At 35.4% G+C, this 21,998-nt stretch overlaps 1 protein-coding gene and 1 long non-coding RNA gene across 2 annotated transcripts; one reads left to right on the forward strand and one right to left on the reverse strand.

The window, feature by feature from the left end:
* Positions 1-8,070: 8,070 nt before the first annotated feature.
* LOC138882386 (uncharacterized) lies at positions 8,071-9,991 on the forward strand. The gene is made up of 2 exons (XR_011403983.1): positions 8,071-8,200; positions 9,697-9,991. It is a non-coding gene; the product is annotated as an uncharacterized lncRNA (long non-coding RNA).
* Positions 9,992-10,089: 98 nt separating this feature from the next.
* LOC104214717 (protein ADP-ribosyltransferase PARP3-like) lies at positions 10,090-15,913 on the reverse strand. Its single transcript, XM_009764431.2, has 18 exons — positions 15,518-15,913; positions 14,359-14,633; positions 13,722-13,917; positions 13,519-13,632; positions 13,392-13,449; positions 13,242-13,311; positions 12,989-13,163; positions 12,754-12,887; positions 12,435-12,672; positions 12,220-12,347; positions 12,067-12,143; positions 11,832-11,992; positions 11,520-11,729; positions 11,310-11,412; positions 11,107-11,189; positions 10,859-11,002; positions 10,594-10,776; positions 10,090-10,498 (listed from the first exon to the last, which is right to left on the reverse strand). The coding sequence occupies exons 1-18, from the start codon at positions 15,521-15,523 to the stop codon at positions 10,421-10,423; spliced, it is 2,433 nt and encodes an 810-aa protein (XP_009762733.1). The 5' UTR covers positions 15,524-15,913; the 3' UTR covers positions 10,090-10,420.
* Positions 15,914-21,998: the final 6,085 nt, after the last annotated feature.

Here is a 21,998-nt window from a genome sequence, read left to right on the forward strand (position 1 = left end):
ACTCAAAACAAAACTTTCTATGTTCCATACGGCCTTTCAGCACTTCGGGGACGAAGATTTTAAGGCTGTGTAGATCTACCGGTCAAAAAAATCACAAAATGGTCGTTTATGCAAATTCAGCCTTCCGGCGTCCCTTTCGGGAATACTCGGCTATTTATGGCAAAACAGCCTGACTCGATCTATTTTTCTGATGAAATTAACATTTGACATATTTCGGTTATTTTTAGCAAAAGGGGAAGTTGGACCCGATTAGGGCTGCCTACGTATCTCACATCCAGTGAGAATCAAACCAGCGTAGTTCGCCAAATTAAACAAACTATTTTGAAACATTTCAAGCAAAACAAATGAAAATAAACAAAAAAAACTACTTTTTTTTTTAAAAAAAATAACCTATTTTCGCTTCCGTTGGCAAATAAACTATTTTGAAACAAAAATCAAGACTCTTTTCCCATAACAGAACAAACTATTTTTCATTTTCCATTTTTGCAGACCAGACAAACTAAAAATGATAGACTCTTTTTTTTTCTGAATGAAACAACTATATATAAAATATTTTTCTCAAAATTTCGTCAGAGTTTCGACACTATTTGGACATTGTTATTTTTCAAAACAGAAGATTAACCCTATACGCTGCTATTTTCCTTTCTTTCTTTTTTCTCCTTTTTTTTCGTTTTTAATTTTTTCCAATATTCAAAACCGGTCATCATGCAAGTCCAAAGCAAATAAATGCACAAGCGGTGAGTAGGATGCATCAGGATCGTCTTTTCTGTTTCAGGTTGCTATTCCTAGACGGACCCAACCCCTGTGTTGAGTCCCCTAAGTCAAAAATGCATATGATGCAGATAAGCGTTCCTACTAGGGATCCGACATGAAGTTGAGTTATTCTAGGTTCAGAACCTGGGTGTTTGTTCTAGACCTGGCTTACCCGAGCAGACAGCTCGAGCCGAGGGGGGCAGCGTACCGGGAATATAGAAGCTTCACCGGCTTAGCAACTTGTCCGAACCTCGTTCTAAATTGGGATTTGACACTATACAGAAAAGAAGTCTTACGAAGTACACCCTTCTTCATGATTCAGAGGACTCAGAGAGGAGATGGGTTTCGGCACAGTTTATATACAGTTCACGTAATATCAAAGCGGTAAAAGGCAACCAATTAGCACATTGAGCCAAAACATGTAACAAAATCAGATAAAACATAATATAACAATTTATCTAAGCTCGAATTTTGAACCCTGAACAAAACGTTATGGGTTCGGAAGTCCCCAACAGAGTCGCCAGAGCTGTCACACCTCCTTTTTCTGCCCCCGCGAGGGGTGAAGGAGTTTTTCCAATTAAAGGACAATCGAAACGGGATTTGTTTATTTATTTCAGAGTCGCCACTTGGGAGATTTAGGGTGTCCCGAGTCACCAATTTAATCCCGAATCGAGGAAAAGAATGACTCTGTATTACAGTCCGCGAACCAGAAATTCGGATAAGGAATTCTGTTAACCCGGGAGAAGGTGTTAGGCATTTCCGAGTTCCGTGGTTCTAGCACGGTTGCTCAACTGTCACATTCGGCTTATTTATCTGATTTTATACAATTATGAGCTCATGTGTAAATTTTAACTCTTTACCGCTCTCATTATATTTTTTAAGGGATGTGCACATCGTTTAAAAACATGTCTTTGGATTGCGACACATGAAATGCACCCGCAATCCAAAACATATTTTATTCAATGTTTTGGTATTTGGATTTGGGTTGCATGAAATGCACACCCGAGTTTAAGAAGGTAAGATTAATTAAATCGCGCCTAAAGAGTCTAACGCGTTATTATCTTTGGGGAAGGCAGTGAAATTCACTAAACAGTCCATCCCAAATTCTAAGTATTTATTATGACCAATTATTGAGGGCCCCGCAATTTGCATTTTGTTTTGGCGAGGCTCGTCTCGTTTTATTTAAAAGGTCGTCCTACAGCGACTATGTTTTCTATTGAGTTTGTCTCTAATAATGAAAGAAGAAGAACGGTCCAACTTTATTTACATACTTACAAGTTAGTTATAGTCGGGTTCCGAATATGATTTGCAAAATCCGAAACATGAACGCGTATATGGGCAGTTGTTTAGATATTACGGGCCCAGGCCCAATGTGCCTAACGTGAAACTCGACCTGGGCCATCCTTATTCCAACTGGGCCTAGTTAACCTATTTTGTATATGTTTGACATTTATAAGGGGGCTGAAATGTAAAGTACCGCTTGTCCGATCAAGCCATATCCTACCAATTAAAAAGAAACAGGTCATTTGTTTAAAGAAGTAACTATTGGATACCTAACATGCTTCTTGACAACAATGATGAACTAACAGAACATGGCTACTGCAACATTAGTCCCTTTTAATTTTAAGCAAAAACATAGAGTTCCCCAACTAAATGAGATGTATAAAAGTGCAGTTACACCACAACTAACTACATAGTTCTATTAGAGAAAGCGAACTATCATACATGCAACTACTGTTCAATACATTTCTAAAGTGAATCCAAAACAACTTCAACCCTTCATTTCTTTGTATTCATACTTCAAATTTTAGCTTACATTGACAGTGTATCAGTGGTGTACCTGGTATTTGGGAAAGCAAAAGAAGAAGAGGAATGATCAGTGCAGCAGTAGCATACACACACAGTAACAGCAGAAAACAGCAACACAATCAGTCGAACAGCCCCAAACCAGTAACAGCAAAAGAGACAGCCCAATAACAGACCAAAACTCAGCAGCAACTTAAGAGAAAGCCCAGCAGAAATTTCAAAAAAACCAAACAAACCCAGCAGGAAGACCCAATAATAACCAGTAGGAGGAACCAGCGACGGGTTTAAACCAAACAGATGACCAGTGAACTTTCAGTCCAAACAGAAAACCAAGACACTCAACTGAAATAGTATTTAACAAGTGAAGAAACCAGGAAAGCTAAACTGAAATCCAACAGTGTCCCAACACAGCAGACTGGTGCATGGAAGCAGTAATTTTTGACTTTTGTCAAACACCCCAGAAAGAAAACAGCCTCACACTCCTTGATGTGGAGTTTCAAGCTTTAGCACTCTCTTTCTCTTAATTTCTGATGTTCAACCTCTAAACTTAACTCTCTAGCCCTCAAACTCAACTGCCCAGCCTTAATTTCTGATCTCCAACCCCTTACTCTACCCTAAATGAGCCTATTTATAGGCAAAATACAGGCAAGCCCCAGGCTGCCTCGTTTCCCCCAGCCCTCAACTCTGCCCATACCCCTTTATTTCCCATTAACATGTGTTTCGTGCCCCAAATGGTATGGGCAGCTGACCATCCCCAACTAATCCCCCATCAATTCATTTTATTATTACCAAATGTTATGGGCCTATTATAATACTCAATTAATAACCCATGCTATCAAGTTTTGTTCCCCACTATTGTATTAGTTTAATCACACTTCAGTACCCTACTGTCAGCCCAACTTAAACTAACCATTTTTGATCTTTTCACGCCCCCAAACTACCCCTGCTAGCCCCTGGTTATTACTGTTTTACCTTGCTTCGACAAACTGAAATTTTGAACTTCTGAAAGTTCAAATTCAAGCTGCCCTAAACTGAATTCTAGCTATTACACTGCAGCTACAAACCATTCACAGATAATGTCAAACAATCAGCTAAACGACAATGGTATCAATCATATGAAATTATACGAATCAGAAAATTTGAACATTCAGTCCTATAAAACTAATCGACGACGTTTATCTAATCGACTATACTAATTATAACATGGAACAATCAGTCGATTAAACAAACAACACGAATAGGGCATCAACTGCCTTCAACAACTTTGCACGACACATGGAATCTATATGAATTATCTATTCGACGATGTTAATCAAATCGAATATGTATCTCACCATACGTATTTAACAATAAATAGAAGAATAATTGACCAAATAAAAAGGTCTTACGAAGATGGAGGGAATTGAAAGAACACATCAGAAATACCAAACAAACTAACTAAACATGTTAACAAACTCAATCAACATTCAAACAAAACTAGAAAAGAAAAGGAAAACTTACTGTGGCAGCTCAACAACGAACGACCCAAGCTTTGACTGGACTTGACCATTTGAGGTCGAACAAACTTTAATCGAGGTGTTCTCAACCGAGAACACTTCGATTAAGGTGTATTAGACCCCAACCCTCCGTTTAAACCGGCCGGATTCCCAAAGTTCTTGTGTTCTAGGGTTTGAACATTCCGATTTGGGGCTTGAGGGTTTGTGGGTATATTCAGAACAAACCAAGCTTGGTTTGGTCACGAGTGAGGGCAGGGTAATGGCTGGTATGAATCCGGGGTGGGTTGGTGTAGATCGGGGTTTTGCTCGAACCTTCAAACGAAGATTCGAGACGATGGGGAATGATTCGAGGCAAAGGGGGTAACGGATCCGTGTTCAGGGTGGTTGGGTGCATCAGGGGTGTTACTTTGGTGGTCACCGGCATCGTTGCCGTCAGGTTTATGGTGAGAGTGTATGGTGGCGGCTAGGGTTTGGAACGGGGTGTTAGGTTTGTGTTTGGGACGATGGTGCACAGTGGGCGAAGGGGGGGTTTTGGTTTGGTGGCGTGGGATAAAGGTTCAGGCTTATATACGTAATGGGCGGTTAGATCCTGGCCGTTGGATGAAGTGAGATCGATGGCCAGGATCTTTCACTTAATGTGGAACGACGCCGTTTGGCCTTGGTTGGGGGTCGGTTGGAACCGGTTACTGGGTCGGGTTTGGAAACGGGTTGCTGAAAGGGATCTTGGACCGTTGGATTGGATTGGATGGATGGCTCAGATCAAATGCCCTATGCGGCGTCGTTTGGGGCGTGCCTGGAAGGCCTGGTTTTGGACTGGATCGTGGTAATTGGTTTGGGCCTGATTTTTTAGTTAAATTTTGGCCCAAATCCGGTCTTTCCTTCTTATAATTAAAACAATAATTCCTAAAAATCCAAAATTAAACTACACAAATATTAATTAACACCTAACAACAATTATCCACGAATTAAAATATTTAATAAAATTACCATGACAACAAAATAGAATAAAATGCCTATTTTTTGTGATTTTCGCTTTTAAAAACCAAATAATGGTTAATTAATTCCTAAATGTACCATTTTTCCTAAATGCATGCAACATGTATTTTTGTATTTTTTAACTAAGCAAGGCGAGCATTTACGGACAAAACAATTATCAAAATATCACACAAATCCTCAAAATTGTACCCAAAGGTAACTTGTTTTATTTCTTTTGGAATAGTTTCCGTGAAGCAAAAATCACGTGCTCACACATGTATGATATAATCTTGTATGTATAAAGCCATTAAGATTTGAATGATTTCAAATAAATAAACCACTTAAGTGGTACCTATTTATCAATCATAAAATTTGGTAATTTATACAACATATTATATACGTACAAGTAGATAATTATACCCATGACCTAACACTCAATCAAACAGATAAACTTTTAGGTTTCACAACCTCCAACGTCTTAAGGAAACATAAAACATTACGTTGTAGATTCAATAACATATGCTGATGAACAACAAATAAAGGAACAGTCCAAAGTAAACACCATTGAACATAAACTATTCGACATCAGCTAATCATTAGCACACTATGATAAAATAGTGCCAATACGGTTACACCTTAATATTGAATCTTTTATGCTTTGGTTTGTGAGCCTCTTGAAACAATGACAATAAAGTTTAGCCCAAGACAATAACTCATTGGAGAAAATATTTACGTCTTTCTTTAAGCCCTATTTCGCCACTTTCAATCACTACCGACGTCAAAACCAACATCCACTAATCCTTTCCGTTAGTGCCCAATCACATAAGAAAGTAGCACAACAATGGACATATAATTCCTTTCAAAAGCAATTGTACATGCTATAGGACGGCAACCGCGAGAAAACCTCATAACATTAGATCAATTTGTTTAGTAGTATCACAATAGTGGTCTAAATCTCATTATGTTAGGTAAAACTAGGTTCTCGCTACGACCTCCATTCAACAATAAGCTTTTAAACTTTATACATGATTTTCGACAAGACTACAGATCATGAACGACATATATGTATATAATATTCGACATATACATATCATCTATGATATCTATTTAGATGCAAGTAGGCTCTGATATCAATTGATGGAAAATATGTATGAACAGCGGAAGCAAATAGTCAGGATCACTTGCATGTAATATATACAACACATAATTACAGATTTTAATCAACCATAAAATCGATACTTATCTCTTGAAGCGTGACAACGATCGCGAAAAGAGCCTCCAAGCAAGAGCGCAAAACGTCCACGGGATCATCTTCCAGTTCCACAGTCTTCTGCTGTGTGACCCGAATAATGACCGGAATAAGCGAAACTCGTGTGGGCGAGTTTCTCCTAGGAAAACTGTATAGTAAAACCATAGCCTCCTTATGGAATAAGACCCCTTTATATAGCCACAAGTTTTACGGTTTAAAGCCTTTTCCTAAACCTGTTGGGTCTTACTTTTCCACCAAGAAATATAATTTCATTTAATTCCCAATTATTCGGTCACAACAGGGACATCGGTATTTAATTAACGAAGCTTCCTATTATGGACTTAATTCGAAATATTCGAATTAATACTACCATAATAAATTACGAATTATTCCATTAAAAATTCGTAACTGCACTCCTCAGTTCAATTTCGAAATTCTTCCATTAAACATTATTTAACTCCCCATGTTAAGATTCAGATACTAATCTAATAAATTAAATTACTGACAATTTAATTCATTGATTATTTTCTTTAGACTTTCGCTTAACTTATTTCATGTGACAGATACAAAATCCACCTGCAGGGTTTACACATGAAAACTTATAAGCTTTCATAAAGGTGTATCATTAATCTCTAGACCGAGACATGGATTCCATCAACTAATTATTACTTCGCCAATGTATATCATCATTGTCCAATTTACCAGGCATATTGACCCACAAAAGAATCTTGTCTTTTAGTAAATCAAAACAATAAATAATATACACAACTAATAATAATTATATCAAGATTAAGAGTATAAGTACATTTAATGGCTAGAGAATTTATTTTATTAAGTCAGTATAAAATACTTATCTCTACTTGGTCCGTTCAATACATACAAAATGTACTAGCACAAGAAGTCGGAATTAAACCATTCTCATAATCAAGATAAATTATATTTAATCTTGTGCTACAATCATTCCTGATGGTTTGTCCAATTCCATCATTAGATTGTGAACATGATCTTTATACTTATAAGAACCGATGATTTAATCTTCTGTGTATAAGCTAAACTCTATACACTAAATCATCTACTATATAAGTAACAGACACAAACGAATATATGATCTATTTAAAACTTCGTTAAACTTAAATAAATAATTATTCCATAATAAATACTATATCCAAACCAAAATTCATGGTTAATAGTATATATCCCAACATGCTGTATGGTATTAAAATTTTGAAAATTAATTGGAATCACTTCGAGCTTTTTTGCTAACATTTGAAAACATCTTCATAATTGTTACTCAGTAAACTCAAAATGAAAAAATTATAGAAATAGGTACATAGTTAGAAAAGGCTTTTGACTTTTTTTGAGGTTTTTTAGTTTGAGAATTTACTATGAGTTAACTTTTGAATATTTAAGTAATAAGAAAAATTACTCCTATTTATTAGTAAGAATCTTAGCTCGAAGTTCTCAATATCATGACTTATGCCCGAGAAGATTGAGACTTACACTACATAATACTTGCGCCCTCCTAGTATGCCTTAGCGTGCCCGCCCAGTGTCTCTCCTAGAAAACGCCTTTAAAATACTGTCCAAAACCTTATTTTTGCTAATATTGAAATTTTACAACTAGTCAATTTTGTGTAAAATATTTTATCTATTTTTTATGTCATTCTTACAAATACAAAGGTCAAGTTAATTTTTTTGACATATTTCTTTATAATTATTCAAAAATCAAAAGTTACAATTTCTATTATTAATGTATTTTATAAGCGATATCATAGTTCAAATTTTCCATAATCTTTGTCGTCAGAACCCATCCCCTCGCCCCTTCGCCATTTTCGCCGATTTTCGGAGCTTCAAAATCAAACACCTGTTCTGGACTGCCAATTCGCTCTTACAGATTCCACTCCATCTAATTCTGATTGTAGGTAAGTCATTAACTAATATATTCATATTGTTTATTATATTGATTTTAGGACAATATTTCTTAAAGTTTTCCCCTGTATTGAATGCTCTGTGGTACAGATTTTATGGTTTTGAGTTAGTACTTGGAGAGGAATAAGGAAATTTTGTAGCAACACGACTTCTTTTCCATGTTTACAATAGAAACGTTGGAGGTTAAAAAAATTGAATCTGCTGTAGACATTTTATTATTGTTTACTTATCCACACCTATTAAAAGATAAATGAATTAAATAGTTGGTTTTAGGAGAATTGTTAGCTGTTTTGATTTTCTGAAATAGTTCTTAAAGCTTAGGATTATAATTTGCAAAAGCTATAAACTTTATTCATAACAAGTACAGAAACTTAAAGAAACAAAATAATAGTTCTAAAGAATTACATCATAATTCTAGTACAATATGAATCATCCTCTTTGCTATGAGGCACCACTTCGATGTCGTCGTCTTCCTCCTCGACCCCAAAAATAAAAGAACAGCCCGGTGCACAAGGCATTTCACGTCCACGCAGAGTTCGGGGAAAGGCCGAACCCAAGGGATGTGATGTAAACATCGCAACCTAATACAAACAGTAGCGATTGCTTCCACTGCTCGAACCCGTGAGCTATAGGTCACACGGAAACTTATTTCAAGGTTTCCCTTCTTTGACCCCAACAATAATCATCATAATTAAGTCCTAAGTCCAAGGTTCTCCGCAAGCTCTCTAATCTCGACTTTATTATGACAACAATATGGCTCCCCTCAATGGTATTGATAGTTGTGACTTGGATGGAACTACTCAATACTATGGTACCCTACCGGGTGATTATAAACGTAAGTTGATGGAAACTATAATATATATGTTGGTGTTCAAGCTGAAATTGATGAAAAAGGGCAAATTTTGCCCCTCAATTTTATGGTACACCAGTTCTACGAAGTATCTGCAAAATTGGGTTATCTCGCGCTGTTGCATGGAACAATTGGATTTTGTTGAAGAATGAGTAAGAAAATTAAATGGCAGACATGAAGCTATAATTTGATTGTGCAATAACTGGTGAACTTGAGCACAATTTAAAAGACTACCATTCACAAAGTAATGCAATAACTGGTGAACTTGAAAGGCCTAGTGTTGTCACGCGCTTAAGTCATGATGTGAGGTTCAAAACATGTTGAGCGCTTCACCTCGCATTACGGGCACTTCTGTCATCATCAAGGCTCTAAAGCATACTTTTCCTTGCCAATGAGCATAATCGTGAAGAGGCCACACCAAACAATTGACTTTATCGTAATTCTTTTTTAATTTCTTTGTCTATATATTTAACTTATAATTGTTAGTCTTGGATTGCACATAACTATTTGTATTTCTTCTCCATTTACACCTTTCTTCGTTAAACGGACCTTAGAGTGGTAACAACTGTTGAGAGCACAATGTAATGTAAAAGATACTACCTTGATTTGTGAATAGTAATGTATTGCATTTTTGTGCAGGGAAAGGAGGAAGATGTTTTTGTGATTCATTCGGTCGTAATATTTCCCGAACCCGAATACTAAATTTTTTAAGGCTGCAGAAAGCTGCAAAGCAGACTGGATTGGAAAGCTAGGAAACGACTATATGCCCTTCAAGGTAATCCAGTTCATTAGTTGTTTACACAATGCCAACAATGTTCAAATCTCCCATTACTCCTCTGGTTTTAGTAAATAATGAAATGCCATTGAAGAAAGCAGTAGTATGACGCATTCAGTTTTGCTTTCCCAGAGATGGTAGATTGGAATGAATACTAAATTAGTTCAGCAAAGGTTTAGTCATCAACCTTGTGTCACTAAATGCAGCTTTGCTTATTCTTCCAAGACCAAGAACAAAAAGCGGCAACATTACTCATTAGAAAAAACCAAAGCGGAGCATGAAAAGAGAAAACAAAGTACTTGATCCATAAACAAATACAAAAAAGGTTCTGGCAGCAGCTGTTTGCATACATACACACAAAAAAGGGATCAAGAACCACAACTACAGAGACAAACTTTTAACCATCTAACAGTTCAAGATTCAAGACCACCACTACAGGAACAAAACTTTGCGCCCAACCATTTAACAAAGCCACTTCCATCCTATGCCCAAAAAGTACTTAATACTACAAAATCCCATAAAAAGTCTGATAAGAGAATAGGCAAAATGTTCATGTACAGCCCTTCCCTGGTCTTCCACTTTTTTCGTTTATACCTCGGGCTCAACTGTATCATACTCAACGTCCTGTTCCTCGAATTTCACAGCCACCAAGAACCTAATGCTTACCTATCAAAATAAGAATAACATTGACAAGGTCAGTAACACCATGTAAAATCTTCAGCACAAGAACCATTTTCTCTTTATAAATCATTTGTACGTGCCTGCTGTGGATCATATACAGCATACTCATTATACTCGAGGGGGCTGTCCTTGTGCTCTGATGGAATCAACTTGCCACAAGGTACTCTAATGTCATCCTTCCACACAAAATGTTCAGACTCATCCGTTTTCTTTTTGCCGAGCCCTTTAGCTCCAGTTTTCTTCTCCTCCAAGGATTTCGTATCCTGCGTTGGTGCAAATTGGACATTAGTCCTACACTATTTTTTAATATATATAATCTAAAATCAATATCTTTTGCTGTTCTACCTCAGGTGGACTTGAAAATTCCTGGATTTCTTCTCCAAGTGAAGCAACAGCCAGAACCAAGAAACCTTCTGGCCTATCTACCGCTGTGTAACCGTATCTTGCAGCTTCCGCTGCAGCATCTGAACATACAATAGCTCTTCCAAACTGCAAATGAACCATAAATGCCAATGAATGTGTACATTACCTAAACAAACAACATAAAAGATAACATGATGCTTTCTTTTAGAAAGTGTGTTTGCCCTATATACCATGTATCCTGGTGCAGGAAGAGCACAAGCTGCAGGCAAGAACCCCATCTGCAAGTGCCTCAACAGATTTGAACTCCTTGTCCCTGTTAGCAAAGAGTGATCACTTGTTATTTTAAGGTCAATCCATTCACAGTCTCGATTAGTATTTCCCTAACGGGACAAACAGTCAACAGCTAACAAGATTGGATCATGCAATTACTTACCACACCATAGCAGAACCTTGTTCGGCAACTTCTTGATGACATCAAGAGAGGGGCATGCACTTACTTCAACAGCGAAGATGTTCTCAACCGATACGCCATAGCTCTAAACAAACACAGATAACTCCAACTCAGATCAAAGCTTATATATTGATGATAAATCGGAATGTCCCAAAAGGATAATCTCGTGGAAGCCGATAGAAATTATCTTACAGTTTCTCCAACCATCACAGGTTCATAAGTTCTCTCCAGGTACTTCACTATCATTTTGTAATCATCCGTCTCTTTCTCTACCGGTGAGACAGAACAACCTAGCTTCACATAACGGTCAAAGAGAGGATCGTCTAACGTTGAGCCTGACATATCTCCTATAAGGCGGGAGGCAGTATTGATATCTCGAATAGCCTCATAAGCAGAAGCAGCCTTGAATTTGCATTACACGAGAGAAACACATGAATATATTTTCAACTGAAGGATCTAAGTAGCGACTCAAACCTGGGAACAAAAAATAAATATGCAATTTACATGGTCTGCAAGTTCTCCAAAGTCTTTAAATGACAAGGGCCTCGTAGTTGGCATGAGAGTAAACCATTTTTGGCTGAAATCAGCCCAGAGGGCCTCCTCTTGGTTCCCTGTCTCCTTTGAAGATTTCAATTTATCCACAAAACGCAGGAGGGTTTCCTCACCTGCACAGTTAGAAATAAATTTCGCAAATGCCCGATCTCCAACAGAGAATGCACCAAAGGGAAGAAAGACGTACATCTTTTTAAATGAAAATCAGTAAGCATTCCAACAGGAACTTCAGGTGAATCATACCCCATCTCCATTAAAGCATACCTTCATTCGACCGACAATAGTCATTTGTTGTGCACATGTAAACAGACTAGAAAGATAGTCGTGTGAAAAGACTCACCGGTATATCTCCTGGCTGCAAAGTACTTTCATAAAATTTGCTACCTTTGGATCAAGCTTACTATGTGCAGCAGCAACCCCCAGTTGCCTAAGTCCAAGCCCTCCATGCCTTACTTCAACACCGTCATCCTACAAATTCACGTCGTTTTATGTTAATCCAGGTAAAGGAAACAAAATCAAACATAATTGATACCACAAAACGACAAGAGCACGCACAATATCAATAGGGAAGAACTTCAAATGTTTCTTCTGAATCTTCTTTTCTCTTTCCCAGGGTTCAAATTCATTTCCTGTCAGTTCTTCAAAGAGCTTTGCAAATTCCTTAATAGCATCATTCAAGTTTTCCCATTCCTCTAGCTTGTCATCTGCTCTGAGGCTATCACCTATTTTGCCCTTTTTGTAATAAAGGTGCAAACGGTTCTCTCGCGCCATAATAAGTTGCATAATGCAGAAGCTGCACCATTTTAAACGATCAATTTGTCACTAAGTGCTTATTATCAAAAACTAAACAAATACACCAGCTCTCGAGCAGTACTCATTCATATTCCTCCCTTGATCGCAAATAGTCAAAGCGCAATTGTACAGTAAGCCATCTTTCTCCAAAATTGTTCCACCTTCATCCTGCAGCTTAGTGTCTTTATGTACACCTCTCTTTCCAAACACTTTAAGCTACAACCAAGACAAGGCACCTCTCAATATAAAGCCAAGTTCGGAAGATTGAGTAGAATCCCAATCTAAAATTAAAAAAGACAATTTGATGAAAGCCAAACCTCAGCTGTAACAGTTTCGAGTGCAACTACACTGGAATCTTGCTTGTCTAGCGCAATACCTTTACCATCTACTGCAATATCACTGGCAACATCATACGCATCTAATGCTAGAGCTTCTTTTTTCTCGATGCTATCTGCCAACCAAGCCTCTCTCACAACTGGGATACCCCTCTCCCTGAAGAACAATACCTCCATGTCAAGATGTAATTGCTAAATTAGTCTAATTCATGCAGAGTTCTTTAAATGTACGTACACTGCTTCAGCTACTTTAGATGAGCCACCACGGTCTCGCTCTGTCGGAGAAACTACGAGGCACGTTGCCCCTGCCCAAAGGAACCCTTTCAGTTTTTAGGGGTTCAATTAAATCCTAGCATTTAATTCATAATAAGATATGGCCAATTACCGATAACAGAATTAGCCACTTTTCCTCCATTCTTCTCGATCTTTGTCTTCCAATATTGCTGTAGAGAGTAGTTTTTACTAACTATACCAACATGATAATCTGATTCACCAAATAACATATTACATACATGGGTTCGAGAAAGACGGCCTGAAAGAGATATCATCATTCCTACAAATGGTTTATCCACTCCTGTAATTTCCGGCTTCAGGCGACTCTTGGGATCTCTATGTTTCTCGATCAGCTAGGAGATTATAACATGCACAAACAGTTAATTTGGCGATCATCCCAGAGTATACAACAAATTATGTAAAGAAGAGTTTGGCTCATTACATCAGAGACTGGAGTTTTTCCAACAGAATCAGGTATATTTAGAGGCTCTTCTCTTCTTGGCGGGTCCCTAGTGCTGTAAACACAACTAGACCACTCGCTATATGCTCCCCGGCAGTGATAACCATCCCCAGAAAACTCCAACGTGCCACCACAAACCGGACAAGGACCGAGAGGACCATAAAACAGTATGTCTTGGCTGTACAGGGAGAGCAATAATAAGGAAAACAACAGCAGCACTACTAGTAGAGAGTGGGAAATACTTAAAAGAGCGTTAAAAAGGATATTTCTACAAAACTGATATTGCTAATTTAAACTGTATATCAGGTCACTTTTCTAAAAGGGATTATTTTGTAGGTAAAATTTTGTAATAAGCATAGTCTGGTAAACAACATATTGTAACTAACCTATGGTAAGACTAGGATAACTGGTAAAATTGATTATACTGATAGTGGCAGTTCACTTAAAATCTTATTACAAAATCTTATTATAGTTATTAATAAGTATTCATCTGTAACAAGCATGATTTGGCACTGGCCTCTTATAAAGCTAAACTAGTAGTGTAATTAATTTTAATCTACACACACAATTCCAAAAAGAGAACATAACAAATAAGATTGGAAAAGATTATTTGACAAACCATCTAGGAACAACAGCATCATCGGAGACGGAAGCATCCCGGCCATTGGCTTCGAGGATTTCACGCATTTGTTTGATGGAGAGATGTTCGCTTGTAGCTTTACAAAACTTCTCAAATTCTGCTGCAATATCAGTGCTATTTGATTTTCCATTAGCCTGCTCACTGTTGCCTTCTGTTTTCGGCTTTTTTGGCGACTGTTCATCAGATTCTTGGCTCTTGCTTTCTGCCTTCTGCTTTCTTGTCACCTTCTTCTCCTCATCACTTGCATGATGAACCTTCACATGCACATGTCAATTGATACTTAAAAACAATATAGACCTCTCACCAACATCTCTTATGGACTTTATACTTTAGTCTGTTTTTACCAAATTTGTATCATATTTATCTGTGGCGAATTTCCTCGAGGGGTGTTAAAAAAAAAGGTACGTACTAACTGAGTGGAATCTATCCTGACTTTCAAGTAGCGCATACTTGAATGAGGGATGAACCCGAATCCGTACTTTCGGGTACTATTCCTACTCCCCTTTCCTCTTTCCTCTTTCAAGTGGGTTGAACTCTTTCAAAGGCAAAAGGCCAAGTGTGGCCTATGATGAAGGCCTTTCATTTTGGCTCTTCTTGTTGGAGTATCCTCGCTAAAATTTGAAAGAATTAAAAAAATCTTCCGACAAAGAGTGGTCAATATATTTTGCCATTTCCGACGAAGGGGAAATTTGCTTCGCCCCTGATATCTATTGTAGAGGTAATTTGCTACTATAATACTTAGGTAGTTATCTCACAGTCGAACTATTTTAATTTTTAATTAAGCGCATGAAGTTATTTTTAAGAAGTTCCCCTCTTTTGGTCGGTGAAATTTATAACTCGTATTCTGAATATAAAGAAAAGCAGAAGCACTGATATAACTCCCTAATCGCTGTTTCAAAAATCAACTGAAAACCTAAACATTCTCAAGTATTTCTTCAACAAAGTACTGAAATACAACACAGAGAGATCCGTATAGCTGACCCCAATTTGCTTGAGATTGAGTCGCAGTAAGAGAAGAAACAAAGTTCCATCTTAAAGATATTTTGTCAACGTTAATGAAAATGCATGACCTACGTACATGCCTCCAAGAAAACACTTCAAATCTTTAAAAAAAAAGAAATACAAAAGTAGAACAAACCTTCATTTTCAAGATTTGTGTCGGTCGTAAAACTCACTCAGCCTACAAATGATGAAGAAATTCCTGGAACTTATCAAAACCAAAAGCACAACCTAAATTCTTACAGTTCTTTAGCCCACACAAATGACATCAGAAAACCTAGAGAATTATCAGAGCCAAAGGTTTACTGCAGTATCACCAATAAAAAGGGTGTCCATATTTTTACAGTTACCAAGAATAAGGGTGATGAAGAGAACTGAGACATGCTACAGAACAGACACGTACTTGGAATTTGGTCTGGAATCGCGGTTTGTCTGTCTCACATGCAGATAACAAGTGTACTAGGATAACCTCTTTGGTTGACACGAGTCTTTGCTGCATAAATTTTACAGCTCCACCGCTTGTAGTCTTATTCTGTCTTTGCTTCCAAAAAAGAGTTATACTTATCTTGATCCTAATTTCTTACGCCAAATCATCCATTTGGAATTTGTTTATGCATCTATATAATTTATCTTAACGGCGTTTGGTTAATTGTATTGAAATAGTTAATCGCATAACAAAATCCCCCATAATATAGTACAATCTTAGCTTTGGTATTGGTTGCATAACAGAAAAATTACTACTAGTATTATGTAAAATAATGCAGTGCTTAATTAGTGCGCATTAAGTTATACAAAAATTTATAATTATTTTATTCGAAATAAATATGAAATAAAAAAATCATATTTAACAAAGTAAGATTAAATTATTTAAAAATAAAATTTTTAATAATTTATATATAACAATCTCTTTCTTATTAATCTCATAAAAAAATCTCTTCATTATAGATATCACATTCAATCTCTTCATATAATCCCTGTATAACTAATTTTTAAACCAAATGAGCCTCAAGAGTTTAAATTTTGCAATGACAGGTAATTTCTCAGTCACGTCACTCATATGGTAAATTTAAAATGCAAGAAAGTATGTAGCGTGAATTTGTTTCGAACCAACTTCGTTAAAAAATTTATTTTTTGCTAATTTCTTTTATTACAAAACTGATGGTAATTCAATACCGAAAGATTCTATAAATATTGAGTAAAAAATAAAGTGAATAACATTAACCCTGGACATGAAAGGATTATTTAATTCCTCTAACGAAATTAGGAGCTGGAGTTATCAAAAGAGCAAACTAATATCATTATATGGGGTAAGGAAAACGTTAGTTCATGTGCGTACATTACGTGTTAAGGATTTTGCAACTTGGCAATTTCTGCGTTCACTGCGTCAGACCAAATATGCTTTGGTAATTTCAAACATTGAGTTAATCATTTTTATTATTTTGCTGCCCTTCTGCATGCGTATCTCTGTCTCTCCGTTTTCTGCCAAAACCCATAAATTTTGGTACGCCGGTAAAACTTAATTACTCTCACGGCATGATTTATGTTCGATTAAGAAATATATATATATATATATATATATATATATATATACACACACACTTAATTTATATAATTATTGTATATTTTTACATATTAAATTTGTGATCATGATAAGTTATTATAATTTAATATAATATTTGGCGTACATAAATTATTACCTCTAATATGTCATGTTTAGCTGGTATAATCAAGAGCGCTCCAATGGAATGGATGATTATCTAAAAATAAAATTTTAATAAGAGATTTTAAATATAATAACTAATATTTATTGAAATTTTTACATGCCTAATCCTTTATTTAATATTATTTTCATTAATAATATTATTCTTCATTTATTCCATAATTGGCAATTTCTTTTACAATTCTAGCATATTTTAAAAATAAACCGACCCTTAGATTAAGGAGTTAGTTTTATTCTAATAATATTGATATCATTTCTCTCTCGTCATTATAGTAAAACTTTCCTTTTTTCACTCTTTTGTAACGGCACTCCCCCCTCTTCCTTTATTGTTGCTACCTTCTATCTCCATTCTTGCATATAAAAATCAAATTTAAATATTTTTACTTATTTTTATACAAGTAATATATATATATATATATAGTAAATTTAAATTGTTCATAATGTATATACGACAAATATACCTTATATATTTCCAACTAAACATGCATACATTTTTGCTTATATTTTGTATATTAATAATGTGATTAGCTGGAATTTTTTTCGTGGGATGTTCATGGTATGCATAAGATATAAAATATTTTATACTAGAAATATACCATAAATATGAAAATCTTCAAGGAAAAACCTATGCATATACTAGTATATTTATAGAATTTTTATTGTATAAAACTTAATTACTCTAAATATACACTATATATATTTAATATATTTGTAAAATATTTACAGTGTCAATTAATATACATTTTATGTATCATTAAGATTTAAATATACAAACATGAAAGAATCAAAAATCAAATAACATAAAATTAGTCAAATTATTGTTCATCGTTAATTTAGGAAGTTCAGGAGAAGAATCAGAACTGCTTTGGATTTCTTTTTTGGAATTGAATGCTTTAGATTTTTTAAATACATTTTTAAATCGTGATTCTGGGTCCATATTTACAGTTTCATGCTAAAAATACAATTATTTAGATGCCTTTTTTGTAAACAATTACTGCTAGGTAACTGAAATATTTTCTTAAATATGGCCTACTCATATTTTTTCCTCAGAGTCATTCCCGTAAATTTTCCTTATATGGATAAGTTTCACTTTGAAGTCCATACTATTATTGGGCTTGGGCCCGTAAATTTTCCTTATATGGATAAGTTTCACTTTGAAGTCCATACTATTATTGGGCTGGCCCAAGTTTGATAGCCCGTAGCCCATGAGTAACTAATGTGAACTACTTTGGATTTCTCTGACACGACTAACGACACATTTGGTCAAATTGCAAAAATTATTTAATTTTGAGAAGTGTTTTTTTATTTTAAAAGTATTTTTCTCAAAAATACTTTTGGTGAGAAGCAGTTTGTGTTTGGCTAATTAATTTGAAAAGCACTTCTGAACAACAATTAGTATTTGGACAAGCTTTAAAAAACTACTTCTAAATGTACTTTTCTCAAAAGTGTTTTTAAAAAAAAAATGCTTTTGGAGAGAAGCTATTTTTTTCTGCTTCTCCAAAACTGCTTCTACTTCTCGAGAAAAATACTTTTTTTCCTTTCAAAAACTTGGCCAAACACCTTAATTTTTTTTTTTTTAAAAAAAAGAAGTATTTTTGACCCAAAAAAGTGTTTTTGCTTCAAAAGAAGCTTGGTCAAATAGGCTATAATGTCTACACTAAACATTTCTCCAAAAGCAGCGTGTCCCTCAAAGGGATTGGTCTTAGAGGAAATACGTACTTATGATTTTTTTTGGGGGGAAGGGGGGGGGGGGGGATTTTGGGTAAAGAAGTTGATAATAGACTATGCAGGTGTTTTAATATAAACCAAATGCAAGATACATATGTAGGGCGCTTGTATAGACTAACTTCAAATTTATTATAGATCACGACATACTTTTGAAATCTAATATAAGCACATCCAAGTCATGTAGTATAGACTCAGTTAAAATCTATATTATAAATAAAAATATAAATGTTCATCTTCCATCTCAAGCTCAAATATGAAATTTCGCATAAAATCACTTTAAATCTTCTTCCGAACTCCCTTATATTTGAGATTTAGGCTCTCAAAAGATCCCCAACAAAATCTAATAACACCCACTCAAAATAGTTCACAATTTCGAAAAGTTTAATTTTAAAGCTTGAAGCTCAAGCTTCAATAATGGATGTCATCAATAGAATATTTCAGATGTTCTTTCGACATAGAAGGGGGAAGAAAAATAGCGTGGTAATAGGTTGAGGGAGAAGAATATATATACATATATATATATATATATATATATTCTTATATTTTTTTAAAAGGTAAAAAAAATATTTTTATATTTCTATTATGATTTATTTTATTATTTATTGAATTGGACCAATTAGTGTTTTTATTACTTTGGGTCTAGTTTCAAATATTTCATAATGGGGATTAGCTTATACCTCACAAAAGGGATTTATAAATTTATCTATTCTATACTATTTTAAAAGCACGAAGCCCCTATCGAAATGTTGTTCGTCTTTTTTACCCTTTAAAAATAAATTTCGCACTAGACAAAATAATAAATTGATTATTTACCTAATATTTAGGATTCTTAAATCAACTAAAGTTTTATTTATTAAATCTAACCTTATTTGAACTACTTAAAAGAGTCCTAATATTTAAGACTTCAAAATTCATTAAGATTTTGTAATATATAAATATTTCCTTTTTTGATTTATGTGACATAATGTTTGAAATATTAACGTGATTTAGAGTTGCAAGCTAAAAGGATTTACTTTTGTAAGTTAAAACCAAGTTAGGGTGGGCTTTTAGGTTGTACAAGTTTTATAAAATACTAGAGTCATGCCAAAAATAGGAGACAAGCATTTATACATCAATTCACGTATTTTCAAAACTTGTCTTTCTCTATTTTTTCCTCCAAACTTATTAGTTTTTCAATAAGTATAATTCCTTTTATGTGTGGTGTGGATATACACATGTTCTTCCTGAGGATTGGATATGGTAATATATTTTCAAAAATTATCCGTCCATAGTATTTGAGATATGAAGGTACTTATGTATAAATTCTTTTTTGAAGAGCCAATAGATGGAAGGTAGAGGTACAATTATTACTTCAAACATGTTTGTGCTTTAATTTTAAAATCGATTTCTTCAGAGTATGCTTTAATTTGGTGGGTTTATATACAAATGCACTTCATGTAGCTCTTAAAGAGTTAAGAAGAAGGCAAGCCTCGCGCCGTCGTCGCTCGCTCGCTCGGCTCGGCTTCGGCTTCGGCTTCGGCTTAGGATTCAGATTTGGATTTGGATTTGTATTTGGTCAAATGATCGATTGTTTGATTAATTTTTTGGACCAAATTTATTTGTTAATAGTAGATATTAACGTAATATTATCCGTGTTTGTAACGGATATGTTCCAATCTGTGTATTGTACCACCAGTTGCAATAGCAGCCGCCTAGTGCTCCTCCCACCATGGCTAAGTGCTTGCTCCATAACAAGCTAGTGCATGCTCTACCATGGCTTGCTCCATAACAAGCTAGTGCATGCTCCACCATGGAAAGGGGGCGGGTCTCACAACTGACTGCTATAAATATGAACAACAGCAGTTGGAGAAAAACACACCGAAACAGAATTGAGAGCTATTGATCTTCTCTTCACCGAAAACTCAACGTTGGCTATAATTTGCATTCCTTCCTCTCAGAATTTCCATTCGACTTCTGAGTTTTCCTCCCTTGTTCAGCATTGTTTTAAACTACAAACAAAGCATCTGTAAGTGTGATTTGCTGTCGAACTTTGTATTCGCTGAAACACTGGGGTTTGAAGTACCGCTACACCAGTGTGTAATTCGTTCTATCATGGGAGGAAATAATCCATAACCTTGGGTACTAGGAGGGGATTAAATTCTTTAAGGAAACACTGTGAATTCAGTGGGCTCGAATTAATTTCTGTTTTATTTATATTTACGTTTATAAGCTAACGTTTTTATTTCCAGAATCATTATTTACAAATACAGGCATAATAATAACAAGCTTAAGGAATTTAATAATTTTAATTTCTGTATTTGTGTTACTTTTATTATTCTGGAAACTATAACCTTTGTGGTTTTTGTGTACTCCCATGTGGAGAGTAAAGCCTTCGTGGCAGTTTGTTGGAGATTAAAATCTACGTATTTTTACTCCAGTTTTAAAGCCTTCGTGGCGTTTTGTTGGAGATTAAAATCTACGTGATTTTTTACTCCAGTTTTAAACGTTTGTTTGTGTAATTTTTTCCCAGAAAAAATGGCGAATGACAACGGAAATCAAGTTGTTCCGATGGTGACTGCCAACGCATCGACAAGCTGAACACCAGCTTTAGCACCGGCAGAAAAACCCGAAAAATTTTCCGGGATTGATTTCAAGCATTGGCAGCAGAAGATGTTCTTCTACCTGACTACGTTATGTGTACAGAAGTTCATCAAGGAAAATGTTCATGATCTGCCAGATGAAACTCCAGAGAATGAAAGCTTTCTTGTGATTGAGGCGTGGAAGCATTCTGATTTTTTGTGCAAGAATTATATTCTTAGCGGACTGGATGATAATCTGTATAATGTATACAGTGGCGTGGAGACATCAAAAGAATTGTGGAATGCGCTTGAAAAGAAATACAAAACTGAAGATGCCTGGATGAAGAAATTCGTCGTTGCAAAATTTTTGGACTATAAAATGATAGATAGCAAGTCTATTATTACCCAAGTCCAGGAATTACAAGTAATTATTCATGATCTACTTGCTGAAGGTCTTGTCATCAATGAAGCATTCCAAGTAGCAGCAATAATTGAGAAGTTGCCTCCATTGTGGAAGGACTTCAAAAATTATTTGAAACACAAATGAAAGGAAATGTCCCTTGAGGATCTCATTGTTCGATTGAGAATCGAAGAGGACAATAAAGCTGCTGAAA

This window comes from Nicotiana sylvestris, chromosome 11 (assembly GCF_000393655.2).
Source record: "Nicotiana sylvestris chromosome 11, ASM39365v2, whole genome shotgun sequence".
Lineage (NCBI taxonomy): Eukaryota > Viridiplantae > Streptophyta > Magnoliopsida > Solanales > Solanaceae > Nicotiana > Nicotiana sylvestris.

Excerpts from the sequence above, each read along its gene's own strand:
- LOC104214717 (XM_009764431.2), bottom strand. Across the intron at positions 12,673-12,753 it reads CAAGGGAGGAATATGAATGA|CTTCTGCATTATGCAACTTA; the intron begins GTACTGCTCGAG and ends AAAATGGTGCAG. Across the intron at positions 12,144-12,219 it reads TGCAGCCAGGAGATATACCG|GTATGCTTTAATGGAGATGG; the intron begins GTGAGTCTTTTC and ends GGTCGAATGAAG.